Here is a 19353-nt window from a genome sequence, read left to right on the forward strand (position 1 = left end):
TTTTTGAGACAGGGTTTCTCCGTAGCTTTTGGTTCCTGTCCTGGAACTAGCTCGCCACCACCGCCCGGCCTCATCATTTTCCCTTATGACTTATAGATACAATGTCATATCTTTGAGATGACAAAAAAGACCCTCTTTTTAAACCTTTAAGCATTAAAACAATTCTTTCTTCATAATTTTATTTTCATTTCCAGCCACTGAGTTTCTTCATAAACTAAGAGAAAGGCAGAAACTGTTTTCAAAACTCCCAGTTGTTCTGGGAAACTTTCAAGGATTTCTTGTTATTGCACTGGTGGCTTATTTGAATCAAAATGGATATGAGCAGTATTCCCTGGGACAACTAGTCTCTCTGTGCTTTGCTTTCTTTCCTATAAAAGAGAGAGTATTATGAACCTCACTGGGTTGCTTTGAGCACTAAATGAGCTAATGTACATATAAATGCTCAGAGTCACTAAGACCATACCAAGCAGAGAGGCACCTGTTCCTTCTCTTCCCATTCCCAGAGAACCCATGGCATTGCAGAAGGAAGCCAGATAGAGGGAGGAGAATTTAGACTTAAATCTAAAGCAATATATGCAAAACCTTAAAATAATACATTACCAGCACAGCACTAGAAAATTACTGATGTTGGGGAATGCTAATCCAAAGAAGTTTGACTTTCATGATTTTTAATTTTAATTTGGAAACAATTCCAAGCTTAAAGAAATGCTGCCATGGTACAGCGGACCCAGATTCGCCATCTCGCGTTGCTGTGTTCCACCAGCTTTATGCGTTCTCTTTCTTCGCCCTTCGGTGGTTTGGTTTGTGTATATGGATATTGATAATCTTTTCTGAACTATTAAAACTTGTGCATACCCTATCAACTTAGCCTGCATATTTTACTCTGAAGCTCCTAAACGCAAAGGTATTCTCTTAAGAAACCAATCATTAACTCCAGAATCTAAAGCATCACTATTTATCTATCACCCAAATAGCATGTTTTCAATGTCCCGGATAACATCCCTTTTAAGCATCCATTGTGAGATCACACACTGCAGTCAGTTGAGAAATATAATTCATTTTCAGATATTTCAGAATGTCCCATGGAAATTCTTTTACATCTTTATGGATCTAACCATCTCTGGTACCTGGTGTTTGACTTTAACTTCCTATCGATAGAAAGCTAGTTTATGTGTCTGTGCTATACTGATGTACTTGATACCAAAACCATCCTCTCATTCTGCAGGTCACCTAGAAATGAGAACTAGTACCGTGGATGCATAACAGAGCCTCTGGGAGCAGACAGGAAGCTTCGCCTTAAAGCCGCAATTGTCACCAGCACACCCTTTCTCTGCAGTCAGCCATTGCTGTAAACGGCATTGACTCTCAAGCCTGCCCTTAGCCTTCTTTTGGAAGCGTATTGCACACCTATATTTTGGCAAAAGGAAAAAATGTGTATATCCTATGCTATTTCTTTTTATGCCTGGAAAGCTGCTGGAGAATTTGTAGGGAGCTCACTGTTCCTGGATGGGTGGGTTTAGACAATCTGGTATTGATACACATTTTAGCAAATGTGTAGCATTAAATATTGCGTAGAATGCTGGGGAAGAAGGTGGTTTTCCAAAGTGTTAACCCCAAATAGAATTAGTTTCTCATTAGCATTCTTCCAAATAGAGAAAATGTAAGCTCATAAGTTTACATTCAATAAAGTTTGCAAAGAGGAATGGATGCTGCCTTTCTCTGGTGATGACCACTAGGGAAAGAAAGGTGCTTCTCTTTGGGCACCCTTCCCAAATGATGACAAGGCACATGGTTTAACCAGCTTCAATACCAGCTTCATCAGATGAATGGCAACATACTGTACCTCTCCTTCCTTAAGGACTGGGCTGGCCAGCCTTCTGCAGAATAGTCCCAGCGCCACAGGCAAAGTCAGGTGTGTTGAAATAGGAGTGGTGGGGCTGCGTCCCTGGCACCCGGCCGCCCACATGGCTAGCTTAGCTTATGCCCCGAAATAATTACACGGAAACTGTATTCTTTTAAACACCGCTTGGCCCATTACATCTAGCCTTTTCTCGGCTAACTCTCACACCTGGACTAGCCCATTTCTAATATCCATGTAGCTCATGAGCTGGCTTACCAGGAATGATCTTAACCTGCATCTGCCTGGCGTGGGAGAACCATGGCGACTCCCTGACTCAGCTTCTTTCTCCCAGCATCCTGTTCTGTTTTCTCCGCCTACCTAAGGGTTGGCCTATGAAATGGGCCTAGGCAGTTTCTTTATTAATAAGAAATCACTCCCACATCACAGGTGAGTTTGTTGACCTTTTCTGAAAAGAAGTGGTGCCCTCTCATGCGAGGCTGTGGCTGGGGAGGTCAGTGTAGCCTTCTTACATAGCGCTTGGTCACAGCTGTACTTGAGGCTCACCAGGCTGCTTGGAACACAGGACAGAGGCAGAGGAAATCGGTGGCCTGTGATCCTTGCCACGACTCCAGCTGCCGGGGACTTGGCCCAGTTTGCTCTGTGCAGCTTGTTGGCCGTGAGAAGACACTTCTTGCTGTCTGTGCTTCCACCATCCAGACATGTCAGTGAGCGATGGCTGAGGATTTTCATGCAAACGCTGGGCCCTCATTGCTAACTCTAGTTGGGTATCCTTTGAGAGTCCCCGCATGGGCATGAAGCAAAATTATGTTTGACTTCACTTCTTACATATACATAGGATGGAATAACAGCGATAATTCAAAATTTGATGATCCTCCATTCCTGCTCAGCTGGCAACAAGAAGGAAGTTCTGATGGCGGCCATCCTGGCTCAGGAAAACTGACAGTTTGGTGAGGGAAAATTCAGACAAACCATAACACTGGTTTTAAGAAAAAAAACTTAACCCTGGAAAAAAGGTGATGACAAGAAGAACGGAAAATCCTGTGCCTTTCTTTCCTGATGAGAATGCCTTGGGTTTTGGCTGATCTACTAGTTTTAGACCAAGAAGTGTTTAGTCTCATATATATATATACATATATATATGTATATATATATATATGAAGTATATATGCTTTTAACTTTCAACTCAAAAATCACACATTTAAAAATTAATTTTACTAATTTCGCCCACTGAATTTGCAATATATATTTATAATAGAAAATTAAGAAAATTTTAATTTCAAAAGGAAGAAACAATATGAGGGCCTACATATAAACTTATCATTCCTTGATGGCCACAGTTGATGTTTAGTCTCTACACAGTTCTAATCTTTTTATCTTAAACATGTACAACTTTAAAAATTAAATATATATTATACAGATGAAGACACACAGCTGTTTTCCAGTTAGAGGATTTTGGTTTGTTTTCTGCTAACTCTTGGTGCCTCAGAGTGCTTCTGAAACTCATGATTCTCATGAGCACAGATGGAGCCCAGCCTCCACCTCAGCACTTTCTATAGGCAAACACTGCGAACTGCTGGGTCCGTAAAGTATTTCTAGAGAGCAGCATAGGATGCGATGCACGCCCTTTGTCTCCAAGGTCATAATGGCTCTGCTGACTTTAATTTCTTTCACTGGAGTTAGGGTGGACAACTCGAAAATGCCAGAGAGAATGTGAGCCCCCACCCCATGATCCCAAATGAAAAAGCAGGAGAACACAGAACTCCCCTCAGCGTTACCCCAGCGGCCCCCTTTTGTGTTGTTCTTGCCAACACAGCAGCCACCCTGCTGTATATATATCAGCTGCCACTCCTGTCCCCCTCACACTCAACGCTGGTCATTTGCTGTCAACGACGATGGGAAAGGTGAGCCAAGAAAGAACGTCCAGGTTTGCGGTGTTTTCCCATGTCGGGGATGTGCCTTCCAGTTGACCATGCTCACCTGTTTTCCCGTGTCGGGGATGTGCCTTCCAGTTGACCATGCTCACCTGTTTTCCCGTGTCGGGGATGTGCCTTCCAGTTGACCATGCTCACCTGTTTTCCCTTTACAGATCACCTTCTACGAGGACCGCGGCTTCCAGGGCCGCTGCTATGAGTGCAGCACCGACTGCCCCAACCTGCAGACCTACTTCAGCCGCTGCAACTCCATCCGAGTGGACAGTGGCTGCTGGATGCTCTATGAGCGCCCCAACTACCAGGGCCACCAGTACTTCCTGAGGCGCGGGGACTACCCTGACTATCAGCAGTGGATGGGCCTCAGCGACTCCGTCTGCTCCTGCCGCTCCCTTCCCTATGTAAGCATTGCTTCAGCCTGACTGGTGTGAGAACAGCAGCTGTTCCTGTTGGTGACTTCGTTTCCACTTGTGTTCTAGTGTTCTCGGCAAGGACGGGAATGCTCGACAAGGGCTCACACTAAGTATATCAAGGCCTGACTCTAAAACCTAAATAGAAGGAACATGGATATATATGCTCTTACTTAAGGACATCAGTGTTGTTTTAGGACATAAAAACCATAGCATGACCTGTAAAGTTAAACTTGGTTTAATAATCACATACCCTTCACCCGTGAAAGAAGGAAATGCTGTCATTTGCAATAACATGGGTGAACCTAGAGGGCACAGTGCTGGAAGAAATAAGCCAGGCCTGTAATGATAAAGGCCACCTGTTCTCTGAAGCCGCAGGTTCATGGAGGGAGAGGAGATGGGGTTGGAGATTTAGCTCAGTGGTAGCATGCTTGCCGAGATGCAGCCCTGAGTTCTGCCCTTGGCAGCAGTTCTGCCCTACTTACTAAGGCTAGCGTGGTAGAGTGGGACCAGAGGTTTGCAGTGATGATCAGAAATTAAAAACTCACAGCTAGAGAGAAGAACTGCGTCCTAGAGATCTATTTTATAGCACATCAATGACAGCTCATGCTATGTATTAGAATCATTAAAAATGCTAAAGCTGAGGCTGGAAAGATGGCCCAGTGGTTAAGAGCCCTGGCTACCCTTCTAGAGCACCTACAAGTGGCTCACAACTGTCTGTAACTCCAGTTCCAGGGAATCCCATGCCTTCTTTTGGTCTCCATGAGCACCAAACACAACTCATGTAGTATTTTACATACCCACAAACAAACACTTATACACATAAAATAGAAATAAATACATCTTAAACACACAATGAAAACACTGAAAGAATTGATTCTCTGTGTTCTTACCACAAAATGATAATTATGTGGGGTAAATATATATTTGTTAGGCAGATTTAACCACAGTGCTTACTTTAAAGCACCGTGCTATGCCAAATAAATATACACACGCTGTTTGTCAATTTAAAAATATATAAGTACATTTGAAAGGCAGTTAATTAAATTTGGTTAGTTCTAGTGTAATCTGGCTGTATTGGTGAGATTTTTCCTCACTATATACTTTCACACTCACCTAGAACAATGGGTCTCAATTTGTGTGGCTTTGTGTTTTGCAGGAGTCATTGTTGACTCGTTTTTTATGAGACAGGTAATTAGGGATTTCATGAGATACAGTCCACATTTCCTGTGTGTGTGTTTAAAGAAAGAGAAGAATAAAGGTATGAGGACTCAAACCAAATCTGCATCATTACACACCATGTGTACAAAAGGTGGCTTCAAAGCAAGCTTGGTAGGATTCTGTTACACGGGCAGTAAATGTTTTCACTCTCTGCCTTTTGGCGTTAGTGTCCTCCGCAAGGCCTCCAGTTCACGGGTCAGGTCAGCTTTATGTTCGTGCATTTCCTAATTCGTTAGAACAACAGCACAAGCAGTAGGATTAGGATAGAAGCATGCTTGACACAATCGCCTGGAACCCGTGTTTTCTGAAGGTGCAAGCAGGCTGCAATAGCAAGCATATAAATCATTGCTTTTCCCTTTTGTTGGTCATCACAACAGACCAGCTCTCACAGGATAAGGCTGTACGAGAGAGATGACTACCGGGGCCTTGTGTCTGAGCTCACGGAAGACTGCTCCTGCATCCATGATCGCTTCCGCCTCAGTGAGATCTACTCTCTGAACGTGCTGGAAGGCTGCTGGGTCCTCTACGAGATGCCCAACTACCGGGGGCGGCAGTACCTGCTGAGACCTGGAGATTACAGGCGCTACCATGACTGGGGGGCCATGGATGCCAGGGTGGGCTCTCTGAGACGGGTCATGGATTTGTACTAAGCCTCATATTGCTTGATACAATCCACACACATGCAATAAATATATAACTGTGTCCATGGCACAAAGTGGCTCTTGTTGATCTTTCATATCTAAATTCTATTAAATGGTATCTTAAGAAACTGAAAATATTGTGAGTGTTCACCTACTTTCTCCCAGTCAGGAAACAGTGCTGGGAAGACCCACACCTGAGTGACCTCTGGGCCTGCAGGAGAGAGAAAAGATGAACACAAGCAACCAAAAGAACCCAGAGAAAGGAGAAAATGTAAAGCCTACCTGCGGCTACACCACCCACAACAAGGGGTTGTTAAGGTATGGGGTAGGTGATATCTCACAAAGAAGTACTCAAGAAAAGATGCCCAAGGGGTGGGGAGATACTCAGTGAATGAGACACTTGCTGCACAAGCTTAAGGATCAAAGTTCTGACACCAAGAACATGCACAAAGCCAGGAATGGTGTTGCACATCTGTAATTGCTGTGTCTGCAGTAGGATGGGAGACAGAAGTATCCCCAGAAGTGGTGGTACACATCTGTAATCACTGTGTGTCTACAATAGGATGGGTGACAGGAGAATCACCAAAAGTGGTGGTGCACCTCTGTGATCCCAATGTGTCCGCAGTAATCCTGATGTGTCTGCAGTAGGGTGGGAGACAGGCAGGAGAATCCCCAGAATTGGTGGTGCACATCTGTAATCGCTGTGTGTCTGCAGTAGCATGGGAGACAGGCAGGAGAATCCCCAGAAGTTTCCAGGCCAGATAGCCTTGCATGAGCAGTAGTGAACAAGAGACACTTTGAACAATGGGGAAGGCGAATAGCTATAACTAAAGTTACCTTCTGACTTCTGCACACACCTAATTCTCACAGACACACAAACATGCATGTGCATGTAGATACACATATGCATGCACACACCTCAGATACACATACACACATATTTTTAAAAGTAAAGATGTTCCCACAATAGTGAATTAACAGAACATTTGAAAGCGTAAGAGCAAAAAGAAGCAAACTCACCTAAGAGAACTAAATGGCAGGAAATAATCAAATTGAGAGCTGAAATCAACAAAATAGAAAAAATAAAACAATACAAAGAATCAATGAGACAAAGAGCTGGTTCTTCGAGAAAATCAACAAAATAGACAAACCCTTATCGAAACTAACCAAAAGGCAGAGAGAGAACATGCAAATTAACAAAATCAGAAATAAAAAGGTGGACACAACAACAGACACGAAGGAAATACAGAAAATCATCAGGTCTTATTTTGAAAACCTGTACTCCACAAAATTGGAAAACTTAACTTTTTGTTTTCTCTTGTCTTTGTTTTTGAGACAGGGCTTCTCTGTTTAACCCTGGCTGTCCTAAAACTCTCTCTACAGAATAGGCTAGCTCAAAAAAAGCTTAATAAAATAAAATGACAGCTTACAGAATGGAAAGAAATGTTTAAAAATCATTGATTTGTTAAGGCCTTAGAATCTAGAATATATAAAGAGCTTTCCAACTAAACAATAGTAACAACAACAAAAAGACCCAATTAAGAAGGGAAAAGGATTGAAATACATGTTTTTTTCACAAAGACATATAAATTACCAGCAAACAAATGGAAAAAAATCTCAATACCATTAGAGATTAGAAAAATTAAACCCAAGGCAAGATGCCACTAAATATTTATTCAGATGGCTACAATAATAATTTTAAATCAAGTTATTAAAATTTAATTTTAATTAAATCTCACTAAACAGAAAATAACCTGTGTTGGTGAGGGTAAGGAAAAATTGGAACTCTCTTAAGGTTTTGATGGGAATGTTAAATTTCTATAGGAGGAACTTGGCAGTTCCTCAGAATCAGTTAGAGTCATCTTATGATCTAGCAGTTCCACTCATTGATGAAAAATCAAAGGAAATAAAAATAAATATCCAATCAGAAACATACGTGAATTTCATAGCAATACTCTTGGTTTTTAGGGATTTATTTATTATGTATACAGTATTCTGCCTGCATGTATGCCTGCAGGCCAGAAGAGGGTGCCAGATCTCATTATAGATGATTGTGAGCCACCATGTGGTTGCTGGGAATTGAACTCAGTACCTCTGGAAGAGCAGCCAGTGCTCTTAACCACTGAGCCATCTCTCCAGCTCCATAGCAATACTCTTTATGATGACTAAATGTGGACATAGCCCAGTGTCCAGATGTCCATGGACTGCTGGATAAACACAGTGTAATCTGTTAATATAACAGGTGATATCTGGCCATAAAAAGGAATGAAGCACTGATATGTGCTGTGACCATATGAAAAGTTAAAGACGTCAGTCACACAGACTACAGATTACACAGACCACAAGTGCATCAACTTATATGAAATACCCAGGATAGACAAAACTATAGTAACAGCAAGTACATTAGTGGTTGCTTAGGGCTAAGGGGATGCTTAAATAAGGGTGTGGTTGCTAGCATACAGCTTCTCACTGTGATGAGGTGCATATCTGTAACTACACGAAAAACACTGAGTTGTGTACATAAAAAGCTGTCTTACAAAATACTCCCCACCATTTAATTCACCAAGTTTCTTTATTAAGAATATTCTTGCTGGGCAGCAGTGGCACACACTTTTAATACCAGCACTCAGGAGGCAGAGGCAGGTGGATCTCTGTGAGTTTGATGCCAGTCTGGTCTACAGAGCGAGTTCCAGGACAGGCTCCAATGCTACAGAGAAATCCTGTCTCAAAACATTTTTTCAAAAAACTCTTTGCTACTGAAGGAACACACATGGGGAAAATTAGAAACAGGAAATGCATACACTAAAAAACTATGACTCTTACCAAGGTAGAATGTGCAGAAAGTCTGTGGTTTGCTGGAGCTCAGCTAATTCACTGGGTTATCCTACTGTTCTAGGTGACAGGAAAAGCATGTGTCATATTTCACGGAAAACAATTTGATAACTTGAAATCTCATCTTAGTCTAGGTGAACTAGACAGTGCAGAAAACTGCATTTTAGCTGATAATGTTTAACACAACACAATTTTCCTTTTCCAAAATAAGGAGTGTGGATGAGGTGAGTCCTTTGTTTCTTTCAGGCTCAGACATGTAATGGCTCTACTGGGTTTCTAGGTGTAGTATGTCATGGTACAGAGTCTGGAGCCCACGAACTTAGTTTCTGGCTGTATGAGCTTATCTGTCATCTCCCTAGCTTCAATTCTGCAATTTCATGCTCTCATGAGAAGTAAATGGAACTTTGCCTGTTGGTGCCAGCAGATAGTAGAGGCAAATAAATAGGGGCCATCAGTTCTCCGGTGTGCCATCCTTATGCTTATACAGTAATGCACTGTCACCAGGGATGTTACAGGAGAAAAGGAACAGAGAGGATGAGCTGTTTTCCAGAACACTTCTCTACCTCGAGTGAATGTGAATACCTCTTTGATTTTTCCCAATTTTCCTCAAAATCACAATCCTCCTGCCTCAAGCTCTCAGGTAGCTGGAACTACAGGCATGTGCTGCCTTCCCCAATCTCTGTGCTGTTTTAAGCATCACCTACTACCTATGTGTCACATGTGTAATGCTAAAAGTAAAATGTTGCAGGATTCCTAGCTGCTGTAGTGGTCCATGAGACCATGCCGAAGGTCTCCAAAGGCAGCTGGTTGCTGGCAGGGAGCCACGTGATGGCAGGCAAGAGACAGATGAATAGGCATATCATGCAGAGTGAGGTTGGATATTTATTTAGTGGGTTATGGAGGAGAAAGGGAGAAGGGGAGAAGAGAGAGAGAGAGAGAGAGAGAGAGAGAGAGAGAGAGAGAGAGAGAGATGAACCAATACTTAGAGAGCCTTTCATGGTTGGGTAGATACTGAGAGATTATAAAAAGGATGAAGAAATAGGTTATCAACCTGCCAGAACACATCAGTGCCCCTTTTATGGCCAAAGATCCCGAAGGCTGGCAGAGTGGATTTGTTTTTGAAGTTAGACCTTGGATCAACTATGGGAAGTGTATAATTTAGAGAAGTGTGTAGTCTGCACACCTGAAAAGATGGCATCTAAAGCAAGCCATTGGCATAAGGAAAGGCTGTTGTTAACTTAAGTTTTGAGGGCAAACAGACTTGAGTTCAATTTCCAGTTCCACTTTCTGTAACATAAGCAAATGTGTAGGCACTATGATATCAAAACCTAGAAATACTGCATATCAAATATGTTAATAATATTATCCTTGACAAGGATTAAGATGCTGACAGCCTGTCCCTCTGGTAGAAACTTGAGCTGGGTTCTTCTGATCGCTCAGCTTGACTTTGACCTCTATGCTTTTGTTCAATCAGATTTGAGCAACAATCTTACCCAATCAGTTTACTGACTCTCTGCCAACCATGACCACCTTGGTCTACCTTCCTTATTTACCTTACCAATCAGTTTAGCTGGAAACTCTTTAACTTTGATATTCCCCTTTAGTTATTTTCCATTTACTGACACCAGGCCCCATCATTGATTACAAACATCCACTTGCCCATTTCATTTTGATATTGGCACTCAAGTCAAACTATTTTGTTCATTACAAAACCCCCACATAGTTATTCCTTTACCTACATTTATATTTTGTTCTAAATAAAGTCAGCCTTGCCACGTCTAGCAAACATTATGACTAATTTTTCTTTCATTCTTTCCTTCAAAATGATATAACTTTTGCCAGTGGTATTGTTTTTTAATGTTATTTTAAATTAATTGTATCTTTGATTTTCATTGTTATTATTACCTTAAAAATGGGGGAAATTGAGGATTTGGAGGTTAAGTGATTTTTCAGGGATTAAGGAAGCATTGCCAGAAGCTGCAAAACATGTGTAGTTATGTGCAACCATGGCTCCCCTAACACGCTGTCCACAGACAGCAACTGTTCAGAAGTTCTGCTGTGCTGAAAAGTTGTAAAGAAAGTAGTGTGAAACCGAAGAGTAGATCAGGGGGCAGGCTGTTCTGGGGTGCTGTTTGCAAGTGTTGGATCTTCCAAGTCAATGTCATCTAAACTCCAGAACATCACTTGTGTCCAGGTATTTTCTGTGGGAACTCCCTCAGCCAATAGCCTTTGAGAGACCGGCCCACTTTGGGCAAAGTCTCATGTACTATAAATGCAGACAAAAAGCTTGCACAGGGCCTCTTGGCTGCTGGATTTGGTTCTAGTTCCCAGTGCATGCAGAGGACTGTGGATTGCTACCCTTACTGTGAGTTTATCCCCAGATACTCCATTTCAAGCTATTGTGGAACTCTTTTGTATGCCAACAGTCTTTGATGCTCCAACTTTAGAAATTGTGAGCATAGGCCACTGATTAAAGGCCCAGACATTGCTATCACTCATTTATCTAAAGAGGCCAACTTCCGTCACTGAATCAACATTTTATTTCTAGGCATCTTATTTGATCTTCAATATGTCATAATACAGTTTGCTTCAGGGATCCTTTGGGAATGACACTTGGTATGGGACAATTGTCTATATTCTGTCAATTATGTTTTAAACAAACACTGATTGGCCAGTATCAGGCAGGAAGTATAGGGGGGACAACCAGACAGGAAATAGAGGTGGGTCAATGAGAACAGGAGAATTCTAGGAAGGAGGAAGCCCACTCCTCTCAAGTCCTGCCCAGACACAGATGAAGGAAGATGTGACTTGCCCCACTGAAAAAAGTACCAAGCCATGTGGCTAACATAAGAATAATGGGGTAATATATGTTATAAGAGTTAATACAAAGCCAGAGCTAATGGGCCAGTCAGTTTATCATTAATATAGACCACTGTGTGATTTCTTTGGAGCTAAACGGCTGTGGGACCTGGTGGGAGCACAGAAACCAGGCAGGACAGAAACTCAGACAACAGCCACTGTGTGGGCAAGATGTTGGAGCAAATTCTATAGTAACACGTGGTATAAGCTTTGGAACTGGCAAGAGGCAGAAATATAACCATCCCATACTTTTTCATGTGTGACAAATTACCTGATAGAGATGACTCAAGGAAGGAAGTGTGCATTTTGGCTCACAGTTATAATAGAAGATTATAATCTACCATGGTAAGGAAGGCTTGCTGACCAGAGAGAGCAAGCCATGACTGTTGATTCCCATATGGCAGCCCACCAGGAGGCACAGTGGAACTGGAAAGAGATGGAGATACATCCCCTACTGGAGATGGAGATACATCCCCTACTGGAGATGGAGATACATCCCCTACTGGAGATGGAGATACATCCCTACTGGAGATGGAGATACATCCCCTACTGGCACACTTCCTTCAATTAAGTCCCAGTTCCTAGAGGTTCCACAGCCTAATAAACACAGCACCACATGAGGCTGTGGAGAACATGTCACAATTAATATGTCCATAAGCCACAGAGAACTAGGGTATAAACTTCCTGCTTATTAAGACCTACTATCAACTTCCTGTTTTATTAGGCTGGTGTGAGTCACCACACAAGTGGCTTGGATCAGGAGCTGACAGCTGTGACCGGGGTTTTATCTGGAGACATCCTGCACCTGGGAACTTAGGAGTGGCCTGGTTTCTTGAGGCTCACAGGATATTAGATTCCCAAACCCCTGCCAGAAAACCAAACCTTCAATCACCTATGAAGTGGACAGTCAACAGCCACTTTTTATAGACCATGAGGAAAACCCAGGATTATTTACAGGAAATCTTACTTCTTTCATTGTAATGAGCATCCATGTGCCTATTCCTAGATCAGCTCTTTGATTTGTGTGCTCTAGGCACTAAACAAATACGACTTTTGTTTCTTTACAAATGATTAGAGAGCCTCTAATTCCATAGAAACAAGGGAGTGTACTTCTGTCTTCCATTCTAATCTTCGTCACAGCTGTCCGGTTCCAGGGAATGAAGCTGTACCAGATAGCTTCATCCATGTTGGAGCTCTGTGAAGACTGCTTCTTCATTCAGGGTCATCTCCTCTCAAGGACATCATCTTCCTACGCGCAGACCACAAAAGTCTTGGACCAGCTATGAGATGCCCATCTGCAGGGGAGAAAATAGATCCCCATGATTGAAGGGAAACAACGTCTATTATGAGAAGGCCAGTGCCAAATCCAGTCTTTCACAAGGGGTTACAGCTGATGTGGAGACGTGTTTAAGGCTTGGGTTCTAGTAGAGCCGATCACAGTTTAAACTTCTGTTCCTTGGTCTTGGTTTATTTTTTTTTTGAAATTTTATACCATATTTATTTATTATTTTTCTGTAAATGTGTGTGTGTGTGTGTGCGTGTGTGTATACAAGTGCAAACCTAAAAATATGAGTTTGATCTCAGGGACACTTGTGATGGGAGGAGAGGACTAACTTCCTAAAGTTGTCTTCTGACCAGATGATGCAACACTTGGGAAAGCAGAACCTGCACCTCTCGTGGGCAACACAATAGAGCCAACCCCATTGGCAGAGGTATGGGTGAGCCAGACCCGAAGTTGGGAGCATGGGAGAACTGTCCCTATTACTCATCTGTCATGTGGCGGGATGAGTGGGGAAGAGATGCCTGTCCATCGACACCTGAGGTCCTAAGAGTGGGAGATCTGGTCTTGCCCATTGTGGGTGAAGCCTTCCCATAACTGCTGGTCCTGGGTTCTGTAAGAAAGCAGATTGAGCAAGTCATGGGAAGCAAGCCAGTAAATAGCACTCCTCCATGGCCTCTGTACCAGCTCCTGCTTCCAGGTTCCTGCCCTGTTTGAGTTCATGCCCCAATTTCCTTTGGTGCTGAACAGCAATAAGGAAGTATAACCAGAATAAACTCTTTCTCCCTCCCCACACCCCACCAAAAGAGAGTCCAGCATGAGCAATCTTCTTCAATAATAATAACAATAATAATAGTAATAATAATAATATCCTTTCATTAAGAGGCTTAAATATGATCACCTTAGTTAGTGTTACCATTCTTTTTATTTAAAAGAGGGCTCAGGAGAAAAGAGAGGTGAGCTCCATAGTATAAATATTACAACCATAATACAACAGTATGAAATGGACTTTATATGCCTTGAAGCCTGGAAGCTAGACATCACTGTGTTACCTGTGGTCACCTTAGCTAGTGGGATCAAGATAAGTCATTAGTTTCTTCTTGGAGTGAGCACTGTGGTACACTGTCCAGACCATCACTCAGGACCAAAGTTGAAGGTGCTTCCAGGACTTCCTTCAGCCAAAGAAAGCTGCCAAGGCTAAGCGATCCAACATCATACCCCTCCATGGTGGCAGCCTACATTAATATACTGAGCAATGAAGGGGCACAATGTCCCCTTGCCTTGCTCAGTTCATGATAGCTCTAGAGTTCCCTGCAGGATTGGCTGGAGTCACTGCCACTGTATTATCTCACAATTCTAACAGCATGCAGGAGACCCCACGGTCGGGTGACTGGAGGAAAAGGGATAGGTGGATTCAGTTCACAAATAACTTGGCTTTATGTATGGGTTCAAGTCAAAAATCATGTTTGATTCCCAGCACTGACTTCGTAGCCCATAGTCATCTGTAACTGCCGTCCCAAAGGATCCAAAGCTCTCTTCTGACCTCTGTGGGCACCAGGATGCATACATAGCTGCAGCGAAGCACTCATAAAATAATAAAATAAATAACTACTAAAACATTTTAATTTTTCTTAAAACAAGCACACTTTGTATGTGAAGAAAAGTAGCCTGAGGTCAGGGCATTCATGGAATCATTGAGCAGAGGTGAGTCACTTGCTAGTTCACTCAGGGTCAAACAGGGAGAGGTTAGTATAAGAGGGGCTAGGACAGAGGTATGTGCATGAAGATATGGCTGCACAATATGAAGAATGCCTGAGAGGCTGCTCTTGTACACTGTAAAGATTTGTCACTTGTATTGGTTTAATAAAATGTTAATTGGCCCATAGGCAGGCAGGAAGTATGGGTAGGTGAAGAAGAAAGGCAGAGATGCTGTCACCAGTCAGATGCAGAGGAAGCAAGATGAGAATGCCTTACTGAGAAAAGGTACCAAGGCACATGGCTAAACATAGACAGGAATTATGGGTGAATTTAAGATGTAAAAGCTAGTTAGTAATAAGCCTGAGCAACAGGCCAAACAGTTTGTAATTAATATAAGCCTCTGTGTGTTTCTTTGAGACTGAACAGCTGTGGGACCAGGCAGAACAGAACTTCTGTTCACAGATAATCCTATTACATACCAATACCAATGACAAAAATCCCTAAACCATCTAGGATTGATTGGAACAATGAGCTCACAAATATTATGTCCATAGTAGCTTATGGAAAGGCTGTGCCTAACTGCTCCTGAGCAACGTTAATTCAGCCATTACCACTATACAACATCCAGTTTGAAAGACAGAACAATGATAGGCCTTTGAGGAAGTCCATCGGCCACTTGATGGTAACCTGGATCATTTCCAGCCATCCTTGGAACCCACACATGGTCCAGGTTTTTGTTGCCCTGAAGGGACTCGAACAGTAAATGTTTTATGTGCTAAGTAAACAGTATATGTCTATGAATAATCATTGTATTTCCCCAAACAAAGACAATGAAAAGATGCATTGTTTTATAGTTTTTCAAAATCTTAATGTCATGCAGTGGGAAAAATGTCAGTACTCATTTGTGAAAAAATAATATTTTTAAAAAGGGCAATACAACAATTATCTGAAAATTGCCCTGACAGGACATCATTTTGAAGTTGACTAGGGGACCCCGGGGTTCCCATAATACATGGATGATGTGCATGGCATCCAATCCTCAATCTGAGAGAGGTGTGGAGGGTGCTGGGAACGTTTCTGCATGACTCTAATACTCTGATGAGATCCCCTCATCAAAGGAACAGAGGCTTTGATTGTGAAAAGGAAGGAGGAGCAGATTCTAGGTAGCCATCAGCAGAAGGAAGACTTAGGTCCTCCAGGAAGAAGAGAAATGCACAGAGTACCTGCTTTCCTTCTAGTCAGAGCCACAGCGAGGACCTAGCGTGCATCAAACCTGTGTTCTGGAGACAAGGGTAGAGAGGAGAGAACCCAAGCCGCAGTTAACAATTCTAGTCAAGGCATTCCCCCAGCTAACAGTAATGATCACGGGGTCTTGACTTTAACTAAGCTTTCTGCTTTTCAGAGTGCTTCCTCAGATTCTATCTCTTAGATCTCTCTTACTCAAGATTCCTGATTGCTTAAAGTCCTCCTCCTCCTCCTCCTCCTCCACCTCCTCCTCCTCCTCCTCCTCCTTCTCCTCCTCCTCTTCTTTTTCTTTTAAGTTTAAGGCAAACAGAGGGAATCTGAGGCAGGAACGTTGCTAAAACCAATTTGCTTTGAGAAGTTGTTTAAGCAGAGAATTACACTTTCACTCAGTCTTTTTTAAAAAACGAGCAAAGACTTTTCTGGTTGGTGGCGACAACACAACAGCTTTAGTGAATTAGAGCTACCCGAACCTACCAGAAAGAATGAGTGTACCAACCCCAGCAAGCAGTGGGAGGGAGGGAGCTCTCGGAGCTTGCAAATCCCCTTACTCACCGGAATGGGCCCTTTTGTGTGATTTCCTGTGGAGGCAGCACTCGGGACAGCTATATATACCAGAGGCAGTTCCCTGGAGCTTCACAGCACACCGGGCATCTCTTACCTACTCTCAGTGAGATGGGAAAGGTAAGTTCTGGGACCCTGACCTTTGCCCTCTCTAAGCATCCTTGGCTGGGAGAAAACTTGTCTGGTCCCTTTCTGCCCTTACAGATCACCTTCTACGAGGACCGCGGCTTCCAGGGCCGCTGCTATGAGTGCAGCACCGACTGCCCCAACCTGCAGACCTACTTCAGCCGCTGCAACTCCATCCGAGTGGACAGTGGCTGCTGGATGCTCTATGAGCGCCCCAACTACCAGGGCCACCAGTACTTCCTGAGGCGCGGGGACTACCCTGACTACCAGCAGTGGATGGGCCTCAGCGACTCTGTCCGCTCCTGCCGCCTCATCCCCCACGTGAGTGTGGCTCAGTCTTCATAATGGGTGTCTGGAAACACAAATTATCTTATAAAAGGTCATCTTAAACCGCCATTCCAACTAGAAAACAGGGTGGATGTGACACCAAGTGTGTGTGTCCAGTAGGGTACCTGAGAGAGAAATCTCAGGAACTTGGTGGTGAGTTTAAAAAAAAACAAACTCTCATCCCATTTTCTTTCTTTCTTTGATTTTGATTTTTTTATTACTTTAAAAAGTTACCAATCCAAATTCCCACTCCCTCCCATCCCCCCAGTCCCCTTCCACTCCCTCCACACACCCTCCCCACCTCCTCCAATCTTAAGAGAGGGCAATGCATCCCGCCCTGTGGAAAGTCCAAGGTCCTCCCTACTACATTTAGGTTGTGCAAGGTTTACATTCAAAGAGAATAGGATCCCAAGAAGCCAGTACATACAGTAGAGACAAATCCCAGTGTCACTATCAGTGGCCCCTCAGTCTGCCCCAGCTGTCAACCACACTCAGAGGGACTAGTTTGATCCCATGCTTGTTCACTCCCAGTCCTGTTGGAGTTGGTGAGCTCCCTTTAGCTCAGGCAAACTGTCTCAGTGGGTCTCATCCCCATTTTCACATTACGTTCGCCACTGATAATTCAATTACTTCAGAGAGGAATGGAGAAAAATAGGACATCGAAGACAATGCATTTACTACTTTTTCAAAATATAACCCCCTCCATATAAGTTCCTAGTTCATTCCAACCACTTCAAGACAGAATTCAGTGCTACTTAGTCTATAAATGCAACGCACATTGGGTGGTAGGATATGCTGAAGAGGTAGTGCAAGATCAAGGCCAGCCTGGGCTACCCCTTTGTCTAGCACCATGCCACCCTGAATGCCTCCAGTATCATCTAAAATGTCTTGGCTTGCTTGGCCTTGCATGTCTTCTTGATTATTTTTCCTGTCTTCTGGTTTTGATTCGTATGGAGCGAGCCCTATCTACTAGCTATCTTTGAGAATACACCAGCAAAAAAGCCAAGTTTAACACCACCAAGATTCATGCTTTCTGGAGAATGAGCACAGCATTCCTCGGCGGGTGGAGTGTGGGAGACAGGACACACAGTGCCATGGAAATGCAACTTCCCCAAGACGGAAAGGAGCAGTTTGCAAAGGAGGCTGGGGAGCTGAATGCGCTCTGTCTGGACTGAAACTGAGGCTTGGGAAGAGAAACAAGGGAAAGACTGTGCCTTATGTGTCACAGGAGCTTGCTCTCCTGCTCTATAGATACGCGAACACCAACACACGTTTTGCAGAAAATAGCTGAAAATTTGTATCTTTTCAATAAGAGAATTATATCAAAATGCCGCCTTTCCAGTAATACCCAGTTTCCTCCCTTGTCACGGGCTGGCTCTTCAACAAGCCCTGAGATAATGTGATGTTTTATTTTAAGCCATTTTTAGTTAATTGTGATAAGTTTTATTTTAAGCAACTTTTAATTGCCAGGACTGGTAGACAGGCATGGAGAGGTCTGAGCTTTGTTTCTTGGTTGGCCACTGAAGCCCTAGATTCTTCAGTGATGGGCTTCAGGGGTAGAGACTTCTGAACTCTACAGTATGCTTCTTCAGAATACAAACTTGGGCTCGAGATGTTCATGTTGGGGGAAGGGGGTGATGCTAAAGCTAGAAACTTAGCTTCTCCCTGTGTTCATTTGCTTTTCCTCTCTGTCTGCTGTCCCCAGCACTCTGGCACTTACCGAATGAGGATCTACGAGAGAGATGACTTCAGAGGACAAATGTCAGAGATCACAGATGACTGTCTCTCTCTTCAAGATCGCTTCCACCTCAGCGAAATCCACTCCCTCAGTGTAACTGAAGGCTGCTGGGTCCTCTACGAAATGCCTAGCTACAGGGGACGGCAGTACCTGCTGATGCCCGGGGAGTACAGGAGATATCTTGACTGGGGGGCTCCAAATGCCAAAGTCGGTTCTTTTAGACGAGTCATGGATTTCTACTGAGGCCCTTTCATTCTCTGCTTTTCTTCTTTAGAACAGAATAAAATATGTAGCTTGTGATTCTAGCACCACAAGAAGAGTCCTGCCTTCCTTTCAATCTCTTAAGCATTCCTGAGCAGTAACGGCACCAAACCAAACATGATAATCTTTCAAGATGGGAAGCATCTCCTATATAAGGCAGAGTAATGTTCTTGGTATAACTACATTCTCTAATGACTAAATGTACAGGATTGAAGAAAACTTTAAATTATCAAGAAAAGTCATACTGGGATGGTGACATGGGTTAGCAGGTAAAGATGCCTGCTCCCAAGGCTGGTGTCCTGGCTTTGATCCCCAAGACCCATTCAACAAAAGGAGAGTGGTCAATTTTCCCAAGAGTTGTTCTTT

At 43.2% G+C, this 19353-nt stretch overlaps 3 protein-coding genes across 4 annotated transcripts in view; all 3 read left to right on the top strand.

Moving 5' to 3' along the window:
* The window catches only part of LG4H2orf80 (linkage group 4 C2orf80 homolog), a 26134-nt gene extending 24181 nt beyond the window's left edge, over positions 1-1953 (top strand). The window contains exon 9 of the mRNA XM_005372510.3: positions 1226-1953. Within this exon, the coding sequence (XP_005372567.2) occupies positions 1226-1247 (22 nt within the window). The 3' untranslated portion in view covers positions 1248-1953. The remainder of the gene's footprint in view (positions 1-1225) is intronic.
* A 1156-nt stretch (positions 1954-3109) lies between these two features.
* Positions 3110-6160, top strand: LOC101997005 (gamma-crystallin A). The gene is made up of 3 exons (XM_005361461.2): positions 3110-3762; positions 3948-4190; positions 5798-6160. Exons 1-3 carry the CDS (start codon positions 3754-3756, stop codon positions 6068-6070), a joined length of 525 nt encoding a protein of 174 aa, XP_005361518.1. The 5' UTR covers positions 3110-3753; the 3' UTR covers positions 6071-6160.
* A 10486-nt stretch (positions 6161-16646) lies between these two features.
* LOC101997284 (gamma-crystallin B) lies at positions 16647-18969 on the top strand. 2 transcript variants are annotated; one of them, XM_026786393.1, is made up of 3 exons: positions 16647-16655; positions 16740-16988; positions 18694-18969. In XM_026786393.1, the coding sequence occupies exons 1-3, from the start codon at positions 16647-16649 to the stop codon at positions 18967-18969; spliced, it is 534 nt and encodes a 177-aa protein (XP_026642194.1). The 2 variants fall into 2 exon arrangements, with proteins under 2 accessions (XP_026642194.1, XP_005361519.1); XM_005361462.3 differs by having other exon boundaries at positions 16740-16982.
* The last annotated feature ends 384 nt before the right edge of the window (positions 18970-19353 follow it).

Source organism: Microtus ochrogaster, linkage group LG4 (genome assembly GCF_000317375.1).
Source record: "Microtus ochrogaster isolate Prairie Vole_2 linkage group LG4, MicOch1.0, whole genome shotgun sequence".
Taxonomy (NCBI): domain Eukaryota; kingdom Metazoa; phylum Chordata; class Mammalia; order Rodentia; family Cricetidae; genus Microtus; species Microtus ochrogaster.